The sequence below is a fragment of the Papilio xuthus genome, unplaced genomic scaffold, assembly GCF_000836235.2.
Source record: "Papilio xuthus unplaced genomic scaffold, Pxut_1.1 DF827679.1, whole genome shotgun sequence".
Classification (NCBI taxonomy): Eukaryota; Metazoa; Arthropoda; class Insecta; order Lepidoptera; family Papilionidae; genus Papilio; species Papilio xuthus.
Window position 1 is genome coordinate 4,930,663 of NW_013530970.1, and position 22,038 is coordinate 4,952,700.

Genomic DNA, 22,038 nt, shown 5'->3' on the forward strand with positions numbered 1-22,038 from the left:
AACTGAAATGTCATCATCATTGTCAAAAATCAAACAAATTGTTGCGTCAATGTCACATTATTTTAATTAACAATTCAATTTCAATTATTTTGGTCAAAGTTATTATAACCTACTAAAATGAGAGTATTTATGAAGCTATTTCTTTTTAGACGACCGTATACAGTTTGCTACATAACAAAAGATGTTTTCATGTTACCGGATGAACTGTTTTACAAGGAAATTGGTCTAAATATCGGCGATTGTTATGATGATATAGGAACACTAACATTACGAAGAACAAAGAGGGTGAAATTTACTATCAATGCTTTATTCTTACAACCATTTTTAAAAGAATGTGTAATTTTTGATGCATACAGATATAATGTAATAAAGAATGTTTACCAGAAAAGTCATAATCAACTGAATGAACCAATATTTTTAAAACTTATTTTGGAACCGCCGGATCAAGAAATAATTGATTATGAATGGTAAGTACATTGCTTGTAAAGATTCCCACATGTATCATTTGCTAATATTACATCTATCATTTAATAATTTTTTAAACTTGTAAACAAGCAATCAGTTACATTGAAATTCCACCGCTGTAGGACTTGTATAAAATATTTTGTGTCTTAGTCTTTTCAAAGAGAAAGAGTGGAAAGATACTAAGATTCTATGCATTTGTTTCCAGGAACGACAGAATGAACTATTTGATATGGACTAGAGTTGAAATAGAAAATGCCTTTTCTTGGCTGTCAACGCTTGGAGGTGCCTATTCAGCATTGGGGGATTATTTTGATCATTGTGTAAGTTAAAAATCACTCTTATTATAATATATTACATAGTTATTATAATTCCCAAAATTACACTACTAACAGTGGTAGAGCCCGCTTCTTCGCACGAATTGGCCTGGCTCGCCCGCTGAAATACCACAACCACACAGATAACAGGCATGAAGTGTAAGCAATTCTGCGTTACGGATGGGTGTGCGTCCTGGAGGCCTAGTTTAGTCATCTTTTCCATGCCACCCTTTTTCTTATAAGGAAAGGATGAGAAGTGTAAGTGGACTTTCCGGATGAGAGGATGCATGGAAAGGGAAAATATTTTCTTTCTGTGCATCCTCTTCTCATTCGATTAAAGGTAGGCAGCGCATATGCAGTTGCGTATGTCTATTGGCAACGGTCACTTCGCCATTTCAACGATTTCAGGTGGCTCGCTCGTTTGCCACCTGATGATATATAAAAAAAAATTAGTATTTTTGAAAAACGATAGGTCCCATTTAGTTTAGTAACTATATAGACCTAAATAAAAAGATGTAAATTGTTAGTGACTTTTTATCTGTTGTACTAAACCAAAATATTATAATTTTTTAGGCAGAAGAAGCTGGAAGAATATCATTAAGGCAATACAAACTTTCAAGACTGTTGGGCGATGATGGACTTGCAGCACGAAGCAAATTGTATTCCTCAATTGCATATGCTCAGAGAGGAAAGTTGAAACTTGCAAGATATATAGTCAGAGATATAGCTGCATTTGCGAGACAGACTCATGATAGAAGACTAAACCGTATGTGCCAAGGTGTTTGGGCAAAGCTAAAATATTTGCGGACATTAAAATCATCGAAGGTGAAAGAGGAATGTAATAAACCGGTTGTAAATATGGTTGGAAGAGGTGATGAAAAATTTGAAATGACTAAAATGGTGTGTGTAAAGTGATTTTTGATTGTTTTATACTGTATAGGTAAAAAAATATTTAAGTTAATGTGCAATAAAAATATTAAAAAATTGATTAAATTTAATATATATTTATTTTTGAGTTGTGTAACTAATAAATACATTACATTCAAAATCATACCTAATATAAAGTGAAGCCTTGGTATATTCTCAGACCAAATAAGTTGTTTAGGGTCCAAAAAGTAAATATAAAATTAGCGAAACATATTACTATATATCATAAGACAGCATAAAAGAATAAGGATATCTATCTAATATAAAAATCTGGATGTCCGAGCTTTGCTCGGTATTTTTTTTTAAATTGTGTTTTTTGGAAATTATAATTAAGTACGAATGACTACTAAAATGATGAAATATGAATAATATATTTCGATCTTACCGATAGAAAAAGTTAAGTTTAAGTTGATTATGGATAAAACACGAATAAAATGACATTTTCTAAAAATGATTCCTAGCTAGATAGATTTATCGCCTCCGAAACCCCCTATGTACTAAATTTTATGAAAATCGTTGGAGCCGATTCCGAGATTCCAATTATATATTATACAAGAATTGCTCATTTAAAGATATAAATGTTATTTGGATGTTTATTAGAAAAAAGGCTGCATGGATTTGGTTGATTGGTATAGATGTAGAACAAAGTCTGGAAGAAAACATAGGCTACCAATTATGTTTTTTTTATTCCGTACAGATGGAGTTGAGGGCGACAGCTGGTACAAAATAAAATAATGTAAACAATGCATATCGTGGTATTCATTTTATTACAGTGCGTTTCCACTGCTGTAGCAAGTGTACTAAAACATATTCTCTTGATAAAATATTGTTGTTTTATACATGTTTGTACAGTGGAAACTCAGTTATAACAATCTAAGAGGTTTGAATAATTATTGCTCACAAAATAACATATTGGTAACTATTTATGAACACAATTGACTAAAATAAGCACCAGTGTGTACTTTCACAAAAAATTGCATCAATTTTGTTGGAAAATATATGTATGAATGTATGGATGTATGTTTGTATGTAAACATATTTTGTGATTTCACTAAAAACTTTAAATCTTATATAAAAAAAAAATGTCAAATTCAAGTTTAAATTGTCTTTTTCAGAAGCTCCAAAGTTAATATGTAGTTATCATCCAAAAACATTTTTTTTTAAAATAATTATGAAAATCAATATTTGGTCTTCTTCAAATTCATCTGCAGATCCAAAGGCATCCTCATCTCTGTCTTGGAAACATACATAACTATATCATTTCGTTATAAATAATTCATATTTCTAAATTTAAATAATAAATATAAAAAGTTCTAAAAAATTGAGATTTCCTAAAAAAAAATTGCAAATTGGCAGCTTCTGAATACATTTTCCAACAATGAATTTACTCCTTGCAACACACGGGACAGGCGAGGGTGCCCATCGGGTCCCACGCTGGCAACACCTTCGCTTCTTGTTTAAACACTTCCAATACAGATTCTGGTACGAACTTCTTATCTACAACAACCTGAAAAAATCAACAGCTACTTAGAATTCTATACAAAAAAATCTTTACTTTATCATAGAAAAGACTTCTATCAAATTTCGATCAAAAAATTCAAAAAGCAGTAAAAAAACGGAATACATTTTTATCTTTATATATATATAATTCTTCTGTGCGTGTGTATGTCACTGAACTTCTCTCAAACGACTGGACCGATTTTGATGAAATTTTTTGTGTGTGTTCAAGGGGATCTGGGAATGGTTTAGATTCACAATTTTCATCAAATATTAACTTCATATTAATTTATTCAAATAAAAGACGTGTAGACAGGACAACGTCTTTCGGGTCCGCTAGTACATGTATATATTTTGAAAAAATCGCTATAACGACATGACTAAGAATATGACAGATGACTCACTTGACGTTAGCGCCATCTATTTGTAGCTTTCAGTTTTTCTCTCCCTTTTAATAGTAATGAATAAACTTTGTTTTTTTTTTACATCAATTTAATTCATCCGGTTCAAAGTACACAAGAATTTAACTCACCTCAAAAACAAACTCCTTGAACCATGGCGTAGTGAGTAGCAGATAACCTTTGTCATATTCCTTGTCACCGTAAGAATTTTCCACTCTGAACTTCAAAGGATTGCCTTGCTCCTAGATATAACACAATTATTTACTTTAAATGTGAAGTAAATTTCAACTAGATGCTGTTTTTAACTATTATTTAATATTCCATGTGTTTCCCGTTCGGCCGATCGACCTACCAAACCATCGGTCCAATGGGAAAAATTCCATTAGGCCAATTAAGACCAAAGAATAAAAAAAATCAATATTCCCATTGTCCCGCTTCATCGATAGGCCGATCGGTCCAACGGGAAAAAATATTTTTTTTAAATTATTATCGCAGAGAAAAACACTTATATACTGAAATATTTTTAAATTCAAGACACATACAGGTCGAGTTAATAAAATAATTAAATACGTACATCAGTTCCCACCGCAGTGAATACCATGGCATGTGTCATACAAGAATCTCCATACATGAGCCGGTCAGCTTTATTAAGACCAACTTGAACTTCTGTGTTGAACACCAGCTTGAAGTCTTGACTAAAAAAAACATTAACATTTTGAAGAAAACGCTTAATTATGGAAGCTAAAAAATACATTTGGTCCTTCAAGCCGGATTTTTTTTGTCAGTTTTTTGAGCTTAGCTTTACTTAGCAATGGATCGTAGATAACTTGAGGGATAATAAATAAGGGAATACTAACGCATCCAAGTCTTCTAGTCCGTTCTTACGTTCAAATCTCTTGGAGACCTCGCATCCGAACCACACCGCCTCTCCACCTTGTATGCTGTCTTTGACCACCCTGTAACATGCACATAAGCTATAGATTTTTTAAATAACGTAACGTAATATATAATAACGAGCGTCGGTTGCTCAGGTTAAACATTTGACTTGCAATCTGCAGGTGCTGGGTTCGAATCCCGCCATGTACCAATGTGTTTTTCGATTTCAGATTTCCATATGTACATCGTGATGCAACCTGCACATATCTGAGAAGAAATTCAAAGATGTTTGTGAAGTCAACCAACCCGCACTTGGCCAGCGTGGTTGACTATGGCCTAATCACCCTTAACTTAGGGTAAGCTCCGAGCCCCTCGGTGGGGACGTATATAAATAACATATTTTTTTATAGTAACCCCTTGTCCTAAATGCAATGCATACTTAATAAGGGTCTCGATAATCTGGTCATGTTATATTAGGACCACGTTCTTTGACCTCTTGTGCTAAATGAAATACATACTTCATAAGGGTCTCGATAGGCTGGTTGTTGTACGCGGTCTGTCGACCGCCCACCATGTTGCCGAGACACTGCAGCGTGTACAGGTTGCCGAATGGATTGGATTGTCTCGGATCACTGACCAGACACACCTAAAGTGAAAAAAAAAACAAGTAATAACTTTTTGTTGGGTTTTTACCAATAGATGGCGCGATATTTAATATCAGTTTTGATATAAAATTTCCTAGCTTTTAATTTTATTATAATCAATAACCCTCTTAGATGATTTGATTGTCAAATGGTATAGTAATTTTTAAAATCTATTTGCTAGCTCCGGAGACAAGTGTGAACAAAACTATGGATTTTATTTGGAATTATATAATTTGGCTTGAATACAGTAATTGTTTAAGAATAGTACAGGACAACACTTTTTCTTAACTTATTTGTTCGAAGTAGGTATCATGATATCTTACTAATATATAAATGCGAATGTTTGTTAGAAGGTTTCTCCGGAACGGCTGTATGGATTTCAATGTTTCTCCGGAACTGATGTATGGATTTCAATAAAATTTGGCATGCATATAGAAGATGGAAGAAAACATGGGTTACTAATTAAGTTTTTTTTTTAATTCTAGTTGATAGCTAGTAGTTACCTTGTCATCAACATTGAAGAGTGGTCTGACATGTTTATTATAAAACTCCTGAGGGCTCAATGGACCAAAGTTGTTGTACGCTTTCTCTTTGTTGTAGAATTCCAATGTGAACTGTTCCGGAGGAGTACCTGAGATACGAAAAATATTATTAACATTATAAATGCGAATGTTTGGATGTTTGTTGGAAGGTGAGATCCAGAACAACTGAACGGATCTCGAGGAAATTTGACATGGATGTAGAACATAATCTGGAAGAACACATAGGCTACTAATTATAATATCAGAAATGCAAATGGTTGAATATTTGGATGTACGTTTGATAGAAGATATCTCCAGAACGACTACATGGATCTCGCTGAAATTTGGCATAGATTAAGAACATAGTCTAGAAAAACACATAGGCTACTAATTATATTTTTTTAATTCCAGGCAGTTGGAGTGGCAGGCGACAGCTAGTTACAAATGCGAATGTTTGGATGTATGGATAGATAGATGTTTAATAGAAGGTATCTATAGAACGGCTGCTTGGATCTTGCTGAAATTTGGCATAGATCTAGAATATAGCCTGAAACAACACATAGGCTACATAAGTTTTTTTTAATTCTTCTCTGACGGAGTTTGTCTAAGTCGGTTGTATATTACCTAGGCAAGTAGCGACGATGTGGTATATGACAGACATCTGCGTGTCTATGGTCTTCTGTATGTCTGCCTCACTCGCGTTGGCTGACACTTTGTCTCGTAATTCTTTAGCGAATTCACGCAACTGGAATTTAATATTATTATCTGTACAATAGAAGTGTTTTTTATTGTTTTTTTATCATCTGTGGTCTAATAGTAAACTTAGTTGGTCATCTTGATTCCTTTAAATTAATATTCCTACTTATTATATACAGGGTGTCCCAAAAGGTTACGTACATAGGAAGGGAGATGATAGGGGTGGTCACAAGGGTCACCAGAAAAATAAAATAAAATTTCCCCTCTGGGTATTTAAAAAAATTAATGGCATTTTTTAAAAACCTAAATTTTTTACACCTTCTGGGGCAATTTTAATTTTCTTTAAAATCTTTGTTTTTTTTTTTATTTCATATTGATAAAGGGTTATTGACGATAACATAATAGCTTTTTTTTTAAATATAGCAATATTTGTAGGTCATTGGTTACAAAATTGCCCCAGAAGGTGTAAAATTTTTAAGTTTTTAAATAATGCCCTTTATTTTTTTTAATACCCAGAGAAGAATTTTTATTTTATTTTTCTGGTGACCCTTGTGACCACCCCTATCATCCCCCTTCCAATGTACGTAACCTTTTGGGACAACCTGTATATATGTTGCTGATAACGAATAACCAATATTTTTAATTTCCTGGCTGTCTGCAAGGCTATCTTTTTTCCAGGTAATCTCCAGAACGGGTAGTCCGATTTTAATTGGACTTAGACTGGAAAGTAGCGGATGTACGCGGGCATATTATACGCTACTAAACTAGGCTTATTATTTTAATTGTGCAATTTAGTAATCAATAAATTTATATTATTAAGTAGTAGGTGTTCAACAAGTACATTAACAGTGGGTTTTTGAGACCAAAATCGTTGTACAAAACTGAGATATAAATATATTTTAAACTGAGACATTGGTCTCGGAAACCTAGGGTAAGTATTGTTTTTTTTATATCATAAGATGGCAAACGAGCGAGCGGCCACCTGAAATCGCTGATATAGCGAAGTGACCGTTGCCCATAGACATACGCAATTGCATATGCGTTGCCTACCTTTAATCGACGGAGGAGAGGATGCACAGAACGAAAATATTTTATTTTCCCTTTCCATGCATCCCCTCATCCGGAAAGTCTACTTCCCATCCTTTCCTTATAAGAAAAAGGATGAGAAGGGAAAAAACTAAATTAGGCCTCCGGGTAACGTAACAAAAAGTAACATAAGTTTTTATTCCCTAAGTTATTCGTTAAACTTACCTTAGTTTTAATAATAGCATTCATGTGCAAGCTACGTCGCGAGCTGAACGACTCTGGGAAGCATTTCTTAGGCATGAGGCCGTACTTGTTGATCAGGTTCACGATCATATCCCACTGTCCACCATCATTTATGGGATCCTTTTAGTAACAAAATGAACAAAGCAATATGAGATATTATAAATGCGAATGTTTGGATGTATGGCTGAATATCTGTTAGAAGGTATAACCAGAACGGCTGCATGGATCTCGCTGAAATTTGGCAACACATAGCCTACTAATTAAGTTTTTTTAACACCACACGTACGGAGTCGCGGGCAATTAGTATAAAGTAACTTCTTAAATGGAATGGACTGGAACTTTTTAAATTTATTTTAGTGTAAATCTTCAGCTGCACAAAGTCCTGTTTTATGCAATTGAAATAAGGTTCTAATAACTAGACCTGGCTTTTAACTCCAAAATAATGTTGTCAAATGAATTTACATACAGTTTAACTATTTACTGTATAATTTAAAAACATGCTTTTAAACTTTAATAATTTTTAAATAATTCAATATTTAACCTTTAATAAAAAGTTGACAAGCCGACCCTCCAGTTCTTCACCTTGCCGGGCTGTCTGTACAATGTTATTCAGCCAGTAATGAGACCTTTCTATTTTGTCCCAGAAAAATAGATAACTGTGAATAAAAGTAAATGATATGCACTATGGTCGCATTAAGCTAGGTCATGAGCTAGGCTAGACTCAAGCTTACTATCATTTAACGTTGATAAAGCAGACCAAGGCTAAAAGAAGATTTAATAGCAAATAAAATTGTACTTTATAGCATTGGAATAAGGTTTAATTTTACTTTACAGATCTTTTTTAACAAAAGCAATCATTAAAAATCTTGCAAAGTAGATGTAAACATTATTCCAATGAGATAAAGCTCAATTTTATTTGCGATAAAAAACCACTGCTCTTCGCCCCGATCTGTATAAAAGAACCCTTAATATATACATTTGAATTGATAAACATATTATGGTCAGCTCACTATACGTTCCTACTGAGGGGCTCGAAGCCTATCCTAAGTTATTGACTAGGCCATAGTCAACGCTGACCTAGTGCGGGTTGATTTCACACACATCTTTGAATTTCTCAGATATATGCAGGTTGCATCACGATGTTTTCATTCACCGTAAGAACGTCGGATAAATGTACATATGTAAATCGAAAAGCATATGGGTATATGGCGTAAACATATGCCCCAATTATATTGTTTGCCAATTTCTGCCTTATCGCGGTTAAACAGCAACAGGAAGTATTGATAAATTTAAAGACAATATAAATAAATTGAATTTATATTTCATGCGTAGAGTACATTTAGAGGTTATTTTCTTAGATAAAAATTGTGTAAAAACTTTTTAATTTATTGGAAGAATATAAATTATATATAAAATTCTTGTGTCACAATGTTAGTTACCATACACCTCTGATACGGTTTGACTGATTTATATATATTCAGTAAGTCTGACAATTGTTTTTTTAAATATTATAAGGTGGCAAACGATCGATCGGTCACCCAAAATCAAGGGAGGGGAGGGGGTTATGCACAGAAAGAGAATATTGTCCCTTCCACTTCCTATCCTTTGGTTACTATCTGTACCCGCACGGAATGAGTCGCGGGCGAAAGCTAGTAATCTAAAATTATCTAGAAATGCTTCTACATTACACTTGTTATTTTGATAATAGATAAGATAATTTTATCGATTCAATTGCTTGTATATATTTATATAAACTGATAAAATAACAAAGACAAATATTACATAAGTAAAATTATATTATATAGTCTTATTATATATTTCTGTTAGAAAACATAGCTATTAATCTGGAGACCTAATCCCTCCTTCATCATCAGCTCACTGTACGTCCCCACCGAGGGGCTCGGAGCCTACCCTAAGTTAAGGGTGATTAGGCCATAGTCAACCACGCTGGCCAAGTGCGGGCTGGTTGACTTCACACATATCTTTGAATTTCTTCTCAGATATGTGCAGGTTACATCACGATGTTTTCCTTCACCGTAAGAACGTCGGATAAATGTACATATGTAAATCGGAAAACGAAAAACACATTGGTACATTGCGGGATTCGAACCCAGGACCTGCAGATTGCAAGTCATGTGCTTGACCCCTGAGCCACCGACGCTCTAATCCCTCCTTATTGCTTTAAAATATGTACTAATTTACGATATGAGAAATATTATTCTTTGGTTCACTTGTTTATTCACAAGAATTCTCTACAAGCAGAGTACTGTTGCCAGTCTCTAACAAGTTTAAACAGAACCATAAACACTTGACATTGGCCAAATCCGATGAGGGAGAGCCATAAACAAGAAACAGAACAGAGTTATATGAAATGACAAAAAATGTAATGTAAATAAAAAAATTAATAAGAAACCATTTGTTAAAATACATACCCTTGAGAAAATTCAAACTCATCAAGTCCATATTTCTTCATGAATGGCAATCGCATAACATTGAGTGCAGCAAATAACCAGCACCGACCAGTATTCTCTTGGTTAGTCACCGGCTTACCTTCGGACTCCAACTAAAATATAATTTAAATCTTATTAATATTATAAATGTGAATGTTAGTTAGAAGGTATCAACGGAACGGCAAGAACACTGTATGAACAAGAACACATAGGTTAATTTATGTTTATGATAGGTTATCTTTAATATATAATTCTTTTATATATATATATATATAAATATCAATAATTTTTAAACTTGCACTTAAATACTGGATAAGTGAGAGTACCAGGGGAATAAAACACGGATGTTGTCCGTAAGGACTACACAAATACTCTTGCTTACCCAGGTTTAACTGTAGATACTTATCAGATTTATAAAATTTGTTTACAATGTTACCTTTACATATAATATTAATGTTAAAAAAAGAATTTTACTAAACATGTTCCATGCCGTTACAATTTTTTAGTATGAAAGTAAGTCAATGGCATTTTTTTAATTTTCATAATGAAGATTTTAAACAATCTAATAAATATACTTAGTTGTGAAAATATCACCTTGATGTTATAGACATGTAAAGTGCTATCAGCTTGTCTCCTTCTAATAGCAACTTCGAATGGGTCAAACCGTGTGCATGCATTCTGAGCCAATTCATTCTTTGGATCTGCATAGTATTTCTCTTTCAATTTACTTAATGTCACCAAACTAAGAGGTTCTGAAAACAAAACATTCAAACATTAGTTAATAGCTTTGGAAGCTTATTTTTTATAAAAAGTGGCAAAGAGCAAGTTGTTACAGATTTGACTTTTGGAAATAACTAAGTGATCATTGCACATAGACATCTGCAACTTGTAAGGCGGCAGATGAGTCCTTTAACTATTTATTTCTTTGCCTACAACTTTCTCTTCTTACATTAATTGAAGAGTAAGGAGAGGATTATATGAGGCCATAAGAGCTTGTGGTCTGTAATTTTTTCAATACTGATTTTAATTAATAAATCTGCTCTTAACAATAATTCATAGCGCCATAGTGGCCTAAATTTAGTTCACCATCTTAGCCTATTTGAAAGTATGTTTTTAATTTAACTATTGTTTAGGTAATTATGCCACTCTGGCTCTTATAGCCTTATATTAGAATGCATTGCAGATTTACTTCACCTATTTAGTATTGTTTTCAAATTTAAGCAGTATTAATATTTAAATAACTCAAACATTCTTTTTTATAATTTGAAGGATACCAACCACCCACACATCTCTGATCTCCATGGTCGAAAAAGTCTCCCAGTTTTATGCCTTTAGTTGTTTAAAATTATATGAAATTAACTCACTTGAGTGGAGAAACTCAATGCCCATGAAGTATTGTTTGTTTTTATAACAAAGTGAATTATATAATGTAATTTTGATTAATTTATTAATTATCCTATTCATTTAATAACATACGACGATTTGAATTCATTTTTTTAAATTGATTTGACAATTTGTGATAATTAGTGCGTTCAAAATGACAATTAGCTAATTTCTTCATAAATTCTGTTGCTGAAGTGCAACCTACTTATAAAATAAAATGGTAAAATACATAAAAAACTTACCCGTGGACATTGCTGCGGCAATCTTTATCGATGGTTTGTATTTAAATAAATTTGATAAAATGGATTTAAAGAGCATTTAAAGCATACACAGTTGAATAATTAACACTGTAATCTTATCGTAATCCACGTGTCATTAAACAAATGAAATTTAATCCGTTGAAATGAAAGGGAGGGAAATTATAAAATTGTTTGAATTTGAACTACTTTCTCACTCATTCGTGTTTTTTTAATGACAGATGACGGCAGATGACTTTCAGTTTTATTTAAGCGGGAGGGGGCATTGAACTCCTTCATCTGTCAAGCAGCTGTTTGCTGTTTAATTGATCATTAAAAATGATTAACTTGTAAAAGAAAAGAAATTGTTTCTTGTTTATTTAAAAATAAATCTAAGTAATTTAATAGGAATTAATATTTCAGAAACTGAATCCGGTTTCTGAATGAAATTCGTTATATTGCAATTTTCTTTTTGAGTATGGCAACAATGACGTTTAACTTTAAGCGCTGTATTTAAATTTATTACAAAAAAGCAGTATTATTTCTTGGTCGTATTTCTTCGAATAATAATGGTAGTAATACATTTAAATATGATTTATTTAATTTTTTTACCGGGGGCTTCGAGTGCCAAGGTCGTGTCTACTAGCAGTTTTATCTGTAGGGAGAGAAAATCAATATTAATTTTTTGACACTACTGTTAGCTCTCTCTCTCTCTTTTCCCAGCTATTTGTGTTTCATACTTGCTTTACTTTAGTATTAAATAATTTTGCACTTGTGAGATATGCATTATAAATTGTTTCCTAAATGTAACGTTAAATAATTGCTAAATTAAATAGTCTTACATAATATAAAAAATGTCGCTAAAAGCTTATGAAGATGCGTGTACCAGGGCTGAATTATTCGGTCAGCCTTTGCCTGATAGAGAAGAATTTTTGGAGAAACACAAATACATGGATGTTGTAGAATTCGAAGAAGTGGATATAAGAACTGCCGAGGTAAAGAATATTTTTCCTAATTATGTGTCGCAGTAATTAATAGCGTAGTATGACAAATGCCTTCAAAACGTCGATATAATTTTAATTAGTGCATATCATATTTATTTTGACCAGTATTCGGTAATCAAAATTTAACTTTCTCACATTCTTTTGATAAAATTTGTTAAAATTCTTCGCTAGCTTAACCAGTTTCTCACTAGATGGCAGCACTAGTTTAAAACTAACACTTTATAAGTAATTTGGTTGATGAAGATGAGTCTCGATGAGTTAGTTTGGCTAATCTATTTAAATTTTATTATTTCAGAATTCAGCAATGTTAGATGACGACATAAAACACGCAAGTAGTGGCTTAGCCGAGTTAAATACGATTTTGTCTTCTACACAGACGAAATTAAATCGCCTAAAGGTAATTTATATGATGTTAGCAGTCGCCCACGACTCCATGTAATCCTCCGTACTCCGTCGAATGAAAAAAAAATCCCATGTGTTTTTTTCAGACTGTGTTCTAGATCTTTGCCAAATTTCAACGAGATCCATGCAGCCGTTCTGGGGATACCTTCTAGCATCCATCCATCCATCTAAACATTCGCATTTATAATAGTAAGATAAAAATATAATTTTTCAATATAATAAAAAATATGTAACTACATATTAATAACGTATTTTTCAGGGTGTTTGTGGCAGTCTTACTAATTTTTTTCGTGTCAAACTAACATCGAAGGATAACCTCTCATATTCTAGTGAACCAAGTTACATCGGTCAAGTGCATTCAAACAACACAAAAGATACAGGTTCTATTAACACTGGTCTCGGTCCTGATGATAATGAATTCAAGCGAATTCCAAAGATAAAACAAAATGGCGCCGATATTAATGCAGCGCTAGATGATTTAGAAAATATGCAGAAAATTGAGAAAACACCAATATTAAGAATTGATAAACAAGTAAACTCACAGAATAGTAAATTAGATAATTTAATAATGCAAGCTGATAAAGCTCAGTCTTCTTTGCAACATCAGAATAAACAAATGCGAAGTTTTTTACGATAACTTCTTTACTTTATGGTTTCAGACGAAACAACTAAACATATAGTCATCTCTATCACTCTCTTTGAGAAAATAGAGATAACAATATGGATGCAGTGTTGTAACTGTTGTAATCGTGATCTGACAGATTCGCGAATAATTTTTTTTTTATCAAATAATTGTGCATGAAATTGATATTAACTTTTAGCTTATTGTGTAGAAAGTTTATTGTACTATAAACTTTTTAATAAAAATATAATTATGCCAAAGATAAGCACCAATGGTAGAGAAATTAAGGAACAAAAGGTGCCATGGTACGAGCATGTTATGAGGAGGAAAGAATGACAAGTGACAAGGATACATTTAATTATAAATGTAGAGGGGTACACTATTAGTAGTAGACCTGAGAACAAATGGGTGGATTGTATGATTGGTGACACGATCTAGAAAGGAATAACGACAGTGATTACGGACAGATTGATTTGGAGGACAAAAATTAGTGCACCAACCTTAGGGAACATACCCATACTACGTGACCTATTTAGTTTTTTCGACCCCTCCCTCCCCTCGATGACCACTCGTAGTACATGCCAAGACACCCCCCCCTCCTTAGTTTTCAGGTAGTAAGTTATAATTATGATTTTTAATCATTTCACAGGCAAAAATTTAAAAAAATTTGCTTATACTCTTTTTTATAGAATAAGACTGCATGAATACTTAAATTACTAGTGTGTGATAAGGACAAGAAGATATTTTAATAAAGCTGATGAATATAAGAAATGTTTATTTAAAAAAAAATCTTCGAATATAGAGAATGAATACCATAGATTACTTAATATATAATTATAATCTGTATATCCATAATTTTATTATGCGTTGCTTATAGCTGGCTAGCTTTAATTGTCATATTTTAACAAATAGGTGTTTCCCGTTGGACCGTTCAGCCCAATAAGGACCATTGGACTAATTGATCGGTAGTACTATCAACAGGAAACACCTAATAATATCTATAAAAACATATACAGATATATTTGACAATGCATTGTGATATGAACGGCTGTTTTAATATACGCTATATTTTTAATTCTGTTATTTTAATGTTGAATTAAATGAAAAAAATAAACAATTACTTCGTTTCATTACATTCAGTGTAAACACTAACGTTAATGAAGGACGTCGTCCAATAATAAGGAAAACACATCTTCCTTATCGTTACAAATACTAAAGAACTACGACATTGTGATGCAGGGTCGGACAAAAACTGAACCGTCTGAAGCATAACAGCGTCTTATATAAATATCTGATTATTGTACCATGACATTAAAGTACAAAGTAAACGTAACGATGTTAGTCGCGATCATTTTTCAACTTATAGTTGCAACTATCGCAAGTTCATATCACAAATATCCATTAGTATTTCTATTAGATGTAGGCAATGAAGAATTAACAAACACAAATACAGAACAGATAAGAATATCAATACCAGGAGGATCATTAGCTGTTAGATATCCGGCAATATCTGATGGTGACCTGATAACGCATTTACGAGTGAGTAGCATTGATTTCGGATCTGATTTGAAAGCTAGTATCTTAGACGGTGGACCTGGTTATAAATACGTTGTTCTTGTATTCCTGGGTAACCCTGGTGTGAAATGCGATGCAGTTATAACGTTACAAACGCTAAAACAAATATCTGGTGATCCATCTATTGCTAATTGGAAGGTTAACTCAAAATCTGATAGTGAAATTAATAGTGAAGTAATGAACAATGAAAATAAAGATTTAATAAAAAATAAAAAGAATCCAGATTTAACAGAAGAAAGTTCTAATATAAATGATTACGCTAAATATAATTATGAAAGTGATGAATCAGAAGAAATTAAAGATGAATTAGATGATGTTAAAGGACAATTACAAGATGAGGATTCAAATGAAGATGAAATTAAAAAATCATCAAATGATAGCGATGAAAGTGAAGATGATGATGATCATTCAGAAAGATTATCAAGCTACCAAAGTAAATACGATAATGAAGTTGAAAATACAATAAATGCTAAATCATTAGACCAAGATGATAAAATGTATATACAAGATTCAATATACGACGCACAAGGTTATAATCCTGATGAAGATTCCATTGAATTAGATCAGATATTTAATGATGAAGAAGTACATAACGATGCAAATAAATTTAAAGATTCTAATAATAATTTTGATACTGAGTACGGATCCGCGGTGGCGTGAAAGTAAATGAAGCGTAAAATAACTTTTTAAAATGTAAAAATATAGTTTTAAATAGAATTAAGTGTTGATTTAAATCAATAATATATAAAATTATTTAGTTAGATACCAAAAATTAAATAAATAAATGTATGTAATACGTTATTTGCAAAAACGTAACCTTAAAGTTCGTTATGGATAAGCTATTTTGTTAAATGTCATTAAAATGCATTCCGAAGGAGGTTTTCTATACATAAAGTTGGTGTGTCTGTGATATAAAAAAAAATTACCGCGCTAACAAAGTCGCGGGTCACTGCTAGTAAGTTATAATATTTCTTGCTGAAGTTAAATGTCAAAATTGGGCCAGTCGTTACGGAGATTATTCGGAACAAACGCAGATTTGCGTACAGAAAGACAGATCGACAAAAAATATCATTTTTTTTTTGTTATAAGTAACGCATAAACACATGAAAAACGTGTCGTTCAAACATAAATTGTTTATCAAAAGTAATAAAATGATTTTGTTTACAAATTACGTTTTATTTATCTCCACTTATTTACTCTGTGACATTTTCCCTGCATAGATTATGTCGGTAATTTTCTATGTAGGCGTACACGCGTTCGGGCCGATTGAATATTAGTCACAGGCAAATTATGTACACCGCCTGTTTGTACTTTACCTAGGTAAATCGACAAACTGAATATCAAATGAAATCATCCACCATCATCTATCCTTGTACCACATAGGGTCGGCGTACCAGTTTTTGTCCTCCATATCAATTTATTCACCGTCATCTCATTCGTCTACCTCTCCTTAATCATGTCACCTCTCACTTGTTTATTACCTAGGCATATTATAAAGGTGCGGAGTAGCCGAATTGCCGGTAACATAACCATTTGAAATCAATTTGAAAAGTTTCACGTGTATCGTCTCAAGGATGGATTTTATCTGAAAATGATAATTTAACTTATATACAAATTTATCTTTATAAATAACTCCTTAGTCCGTAATAAATCTTGCGCGTGTAAGAATTGGATACACGAGCTGGTTAAAAAGTCCTTAAATTTGTTTGTTTTTTTTTTAAATCAAAATTATATTAACTACTGGCCTTCTGCCTGATGCTGGCTAATGCACAAGCCGTGTCGAAACCAAAAATAAAGAAGAAGAAGAACTACTGGCTGTCATCCATGCCTCTGTCCGTGCAAAATTTAAAAAAAAAAACTTAATTAGTAACGTTATGTTTATATCAGACTATGTTCTATGTATGCCTAATAGTGAGGTGATAGCAGCTATTATGAAGATACCTTCTAACAAATATCCATTTAAACATTCGTATTTATAATATAAGTAAGATAAGTACGTTACCTACAGTTTGATTGTAAATTAAATCGATTTGAAATTGTAATTTTTATTGTAACAGGATACAGGCTATCCGTTTTGTAAATTTAACCGTCGAAAACACTCGAAAATATTAAGGTACGTTTCCAACAAACTAAATTTTAATTTCTTAATTTACTTTATCAAAGAAATATGAGAGGTAAACAGATATTGACTTTCAATGTTGCTGCTAGTAATAGTCAGCAACAGGGGATTCAGAAAAAGTATTTTTAAATATAAAAAAGAAAAGAATTGTTTCTACGCAATGCTCTCTTGTATAGGGCTTTACTATTAAATTCTAATTCAGATGTAGTAAATGTTGTCAAACTTTATATGCCTGTCCAAATTGTATTTCAAAGAAAAATCCCTTTTTCAGACATGTTACAAGAAAAAAGTAATTTGGATTAGTGAAAACGTAACCTAAATTATGTATTTCGATCAAGAGACGAATTTGTAAAATTCATTTGGATCTAACGGTCGATAGAAATTCAAATTTCGAACGTTTCAGGAGAACGTTCTAAAATCCTCGTTTCGAAAGACCGCGAAACCGTTTTGTGATGAATTATCCAGATTTAGTTCTGGATACATATCGTTTAAAATGTAATCTGTTTTTTGAACGATTACGCGTCTTTATACACGTTCAGATAAAAAAAATCGTTAAATTTTCTTGAGTTTATTTTGACAAAGAAAAATTTTGACTATGCAATAAATAATTTAATAAATGTTTTTTTATATCATAAGATGGCAAACGAGCGAGCGGCCACCTGAAATCGCTGAAATAGCGAAGTGACCGTTGCCCATAGACATACGCAATTGCATATGCGTTGCCTACCTTTACTCGACGGAGGGGAGGATGCACAGAAAGAAAATATTTTCCCTTGCCATGCATCCTCTCATCCGGAGAGTCCACTTCCACTTCCCATCCTTTCCTTAGTAGAAAAAGGGTGGGAAGGGAAAGAGGACTAAATTAGGCATCCGGGACGCACACTCATCAGACGAAACGCGGAATTGTTTCCACTTCCACGCCTGTCTTCTGTGTGGTCGTGGTATTTCACCGGGTGAACCGGGCCAATTCGTGCGAAGATGTTAAAGCGGGCTCTACTACTGTTAAAGTGTGTGTGTTTAGTAAAACTACATTACCACGCAAACTTTATGACAGCTCAGAATATGGCAACACACAATGCATTGAATACAATATTAGACGTAGACAGGATGCAAATGGATTGTGGACATTCATAGAGACTACCACCAATTGGTCTATGTGACCTTCGAAGGCATGCGTTATCAGGTAACCATGACTCACAAGATATTTGAAATGAACTATAAGTAAGAATTATTATTCCGCTATATATGTATCGTTTAGTATACACATAATACGTACATACTTATTTATTAAAACTTCACAAAATACGCATTAAGACACGGCCTCTGCTTAGCATCCTTTGCATTAAACAAAATCCTTTAATTCTGATTTCTGACATCTGGCCATCGAATATTGAACACATAAACGGTCCAATTCGAATTTCAAATGGCACATTCGAAAATAGAACGCCGACGTCCCGTCCTAGAGATGAACCGCTATCGAATAAATAGGGTATCAATTACCGTTACTTTTATACGATTTATCGATATTTTGAAAATTATAATTCGGTAAATCTAGAAAAATAAACTTAGACTAGACTTTGTTGTCATTTATTTTGTACGTTTTTGATCTATAAATTACTTATTTTGGTGTATTTGCAATTATCATATATTCTAAATATGTAGGATATTAAAAATCGAATTAATTTTTTTTTAAAAGTTAATACACTTTTTGTAAAGAGTTGACTTAACTTGTTTTAAATATTTTAATTAAAATGAGCGTTGATATGATGATTTATATTTCTGTAACTCTTACTCCGACTTGTATAAAGAAATGTCTTTATTCTTTGAACATAAGTTGAATTATTTTAAATATTTATATTTCGCAAGTGTCTTCGATCGGATATATTTAAAAATAAACGAAGAGAAACTCGCGCAAAGGTAAATCGGAAGGCTGTCGTTTACAAACATTGCGTTGTTAGGATGTTATAAATTGAAACGGTATGCCTCGCCTCCGTTCCGACTTCGACTTCGCCTCAGTGTTGTACTGACTCATTTGAGTACAGTCCAATACTTAATTTAAAAATCCAAAAAAGTATATATTATACTATTGATCCTTTTGCTAAAGATTGTAACGCATTTAATTTAACATCAATTTAACAAAATCTTTGCTCGATATTTTTTTTATTGTGTTTTTTTGGAAATTATATTTAAGTACGAATTACAAATAAAATGATGAAATATGAATAATATTTTTCGATCTCACCGATAGAAAAAGTTAAGTTTATGTTTAAGTTGATTATCGATAAAACACGAATAAAATGACATTTTCTAAAAATGATTCCTAGATAGATCGATTTATCGCCTCCGAAAACCCCTATACACTAAATTTTATGAAAATCGTTGGAGCCGATTCCGAGATTCCAATTATTGTATATTATATATACAAGAATTGCTCATTTAAAGATATAAGATACGTCTAGTGATGTTTTTTTATTATTAGCTTACGTATAAAAAAAGTAAGTACGTTTGATAAAAATTAGGATTTCGAGTAAACATAAACAGCGTGAAGAGACGCTATCAACAAGGGAAAATATTAATACATTTTGTGCCTGATTGTACAGTCATTAATAGGGTCCTTGACATTTAGCTTAATGTTTTCGTCTTGCGGACGATCCTCGTGTGTATTCGGCCTCTTGCAATTTAGTAAACAACGCCTACTGTTATTCAATATGCTATTTCACGATTGCGTGGCAATGCTATTAGAATTCCGGGTTAATTAAACATCGTTAGAAAATTTAATATTAAGATTGGATTTTTTTGCATCTCATACGAAAAAAAAGGAAACGTGATAAAGAACATTTATTCTAGAAATATATTATCATAAAGACATACTTATATTATAAATGCGAAAGTTTAGATGGATAGATGGATAGATGGATGGATGTTTGTTTGAAGGTCTCCAGAACAGCTGAGCGGATCTGGATGAAGTTTGTCGTATCCATAGGTCGCTGGTTCAGATCCGGCTCGAAGGACCATATGTTGAGCGAGTGGACTATATGATGTAATGAAAGGCTGACTGGTTGCTGATGATTGTAATAAGAATGAAAGATGTACAAAATAGACAAATATGATTGATGAGTCGGCGCGCGGAGTGCTGAAGCGCAACTGAAGGTCGCGGTGTGAGGGCACGCGGGGCGGCGGGTGAGGTCTGAAAGGGACCCCCGCGCTGCTTCACCGCCGGTAGTGCAGTAGTACGGAACATACATAGTCTGGAAGAACACATAGGTTATATACTAATTATGTTTTTTTTGAATTCCGAGTGGACGGAGACGCGGGCGATAGCTATGTTACTATTATAGAGACTCGAGACTAATTGATTACCTAAACAGTACATTGTTTGTTTCAATTTCATCTTCAAAGACCTTACCTGTCTATAATGCATTGCCATCTTGAACTTGGCCTGATTTTATCTAGGACTATAACAGAACAGGGGAGCGATAAGGGAGGGGATCTTTTAATTGCCTTTAGTAAGTAAACGATTGTGACAGGTAATAGACGATAGAGGCCGCATTAATTTTGTAACGGGTTTTAATTGACATATACAATAATTAAACTTCGTCTATGAAAATTAAACTGACCGTGATTTAGTTTATTTTAGAATGTTAACCTCGTTTGTGATTTCAAATCTTCTTTTGTTTGTCAGGGAAGGCGATATAAGGGTTAGTTGAAAGTGTAATTCGTAGATCTATGGTGCCCCTTCCCATCCATTTTTTTGAGGGGAATTCTTTATGCATACTCCATGCCGGGGAAGACACGGTAGTTATTTGGAGTATTCTTCTCGAATCTACTGAGTTATTATTAAGGCGTCGGTGGCTCAGGACCTGCAAGTCCTGGGATCGAATCCCGCCATGTACTAATGTGTTTTTCGATTTTTTATTTACATATGTACATTTATCCGACGTTCTTGCGGTGAAGGAAAACATCGTGATGCAACCTGCACATATCTGAAAAAAAAAAGATATGTGTGAAGTAACCCGCACTGGGCGAGCATTGACTATGCCCCTCAGTGGGGACGTATAATGAGCTGATGATGATGATTATTATTGCTGTATAATAAATTAATTTTCCAGTTAATTGATAATGCAACAAGGTCAAGAATTGGTTCTTTTTTTAAGAGCATTTCTGACTATAACTTTTTAGGGCATTGCTACTTCACTAGGGAATAAAATATCGTATTTCTATAAACTTGTCCCAGTTCAGTTGGTAATTGAGGATAAGGAAGTGTCCCAGTAGCTGGATCAATTTGTTCCTCCACGTAATTTATTGCGGCCCAGTTCTTGCACGCGCTAATATTTATGTCTGGAAATACACGTTCCCAAGAGTACTTCTTTAGTATAGTGATTGTAAGTAAAATTGAATAAATATTAATAAGTATTTTGGTACAGCCACAATCACACCATGTCGTAGGTGTCCTCGATATAATCTGCGAAGAATAAAAAAAAACTGGTTAAATCTAGTTAAAAATGTAGTCTATGTTCTTCTTTTTCTCGGCTATGAGACGCCCACTGCTGGGCATAGGCCTCCTCCAAAGATCGCCACGATGACCGGTCTTGTGCCACCCGCATCCGGGACGATCCCGCAACCTTGACCAGGTCATC

General features: G+C 33.2%; 3 protein-coding genes across 4 annotated transcripts; 2 read left to right on the forward strand and 1 right to left on the reverse strand.

Moving 5' to 3' along the window:
- Positions 1-41: 41 nt before the first annotated feature.
- On the forward strand, positions 42-1,763 carry LOC106117684 (uncharacterized protein F58A4.6). The gene is made up of 3 exons (XM_013312087.1): positions 42-467; positions 671-785; positions 1,353-1,763. Exons 1-3 carry the CDS (start codon positions 118-120, stop codon positions 1,692-1,694), a joined length of 807 nt encoding a protein of 268 aa, XP_013167541.1. The 5' UTR covers positions 42-117; the 3' UTR covers positions 1,695-1,763.
- Positions 1,764-2,445: 682 nt separating this feature from the next.
- Positions 2,446-11,923, reverse strand: LOC106117923 (bleomycin hydrolase). Of its 2 annotated transcripts, none has more exons than XM_013312442.1 (12): positions 11,686-11,923; positions 10,655-10,812; positions 10,043-10,173; positions 8,152-8,266; positions 7,593-7,730; positions 6,270-6,390; positions 5,628-5,755; positions 4,999-5,126; positions 4,462-4,560; positions 4,179-4,299; positions 3,736-3,846; positions 2,446-3,213 (listed from the first exon to the last, which is right to left on the reverse strand). In XM_013312442.1, the coding sequence occupies exons 1-12, from the start codon at positions 11,759-11,761 to the stop codon at positions 3,091-3,093; spliced, it is 1,449 nt and encodes a 482-aa protein (XP_013167896.1). In that variant the 5' UTR covers positions 11,762-11,923; the 3' UTR covers positions 2,446-3,090. The 2 variants fall into 2 exon arrangements, with proteins under 2 accessions (XP_013167896.1, XP_013167894.1); XM_013312440.1 differs by lacking the exon at positions 11,686-11,923 and adding an exon at positions 11,425-11,528.
- A 502-nt stretch (positions 11,924-12,425) lies between these two features.
- LOC106117924 (uncharacterized) lies at positions 12,426-14,295 on the forward strand. The gene is made up of 3 exons (XM_013312443.1): positions 12,426-12,674; positions 12,979-13,080; positions 13,345-14,295. Exons 1-3 carry the CDS (start codon positions 12,534-12,536, stop codon positions 13,720-13,722), a joined length of 621 nt encoding a protein of 206 aa, XP_013167897.1. The 5' UTR covers positions 12,426-12,533; the 3' UTR covers positions 13,723-14,295.
- The last annotated feature ends 7,743 nt before the right edge of the window (positions 14,296-22,038 follow it).

Excerpts from the sequence above, each read along its gene's own strand:
- LOC106117684 (XM_013312087.1), top strand. The coding sequence starts at position 118 with ATGAGAGTATTTATGAAGCTATTTCTTTTTAGACGACCGTATACAGTT. Across the intron at positions 468-670 it reads GAAATAATTGATTATGAATG|GAACGACAGAATGAACTATT; the intron begins GTAAGTACATTG and ends ATTTGTTTCCAG. Across the intron at positions 786-1,352 it reads GGGATTATTTTGATCATTGT|GCAGAAGAAGCTGGAAGAAT; the intron begins GTAAGTTAAAAA and ends ATAATTTTTTAG.
- LOC106117923 (XM_013312440.1), bottom strand. The coding sequence starts at position 11,524 with ATGAATAGGATAATTAATAAATTAATCAAAATTACATTATATAATTCA. Across the intron at positions 10,813-11,424 it reads CATTGAGTTTCTCCACTCAA|AACCTCTTAGTTTGGTGACA; the intron begins GTGAGTTAATTT and ends TTTTGTTTTCAG. Across the intron at positions 4,300-4,461 it reads GGACTAGAAGACTTGGATGC|TCAAGACTTCAAGCTGGTGT; the intron begins GTTAGTATTCCC and ends TGTTTTTTTTAG.
- LOC106117924 (XM_013312443.1), top strand. The coding sequence starts at position 12,534 with ATGTCGCTAAAAGCTTATGAAGATGCGTGTACCAGGGCTGAATTATTC. Across the intron at positions 12,675-12,978 it reads TGGATATAAGAACTGCCGAG|AATTCAGCAATGTTAGATGA; the intron begins GTAAAGAATATT and ends TTATTATTTCAG. Across the intron at positions 13,081-13,344 it reads CGAAATTAAATCGCCTAAAG|GGTGTTTGTGGCAGTCTTAC; the intron begins GTAATTTATATG and ends CGTATTTTTCAG.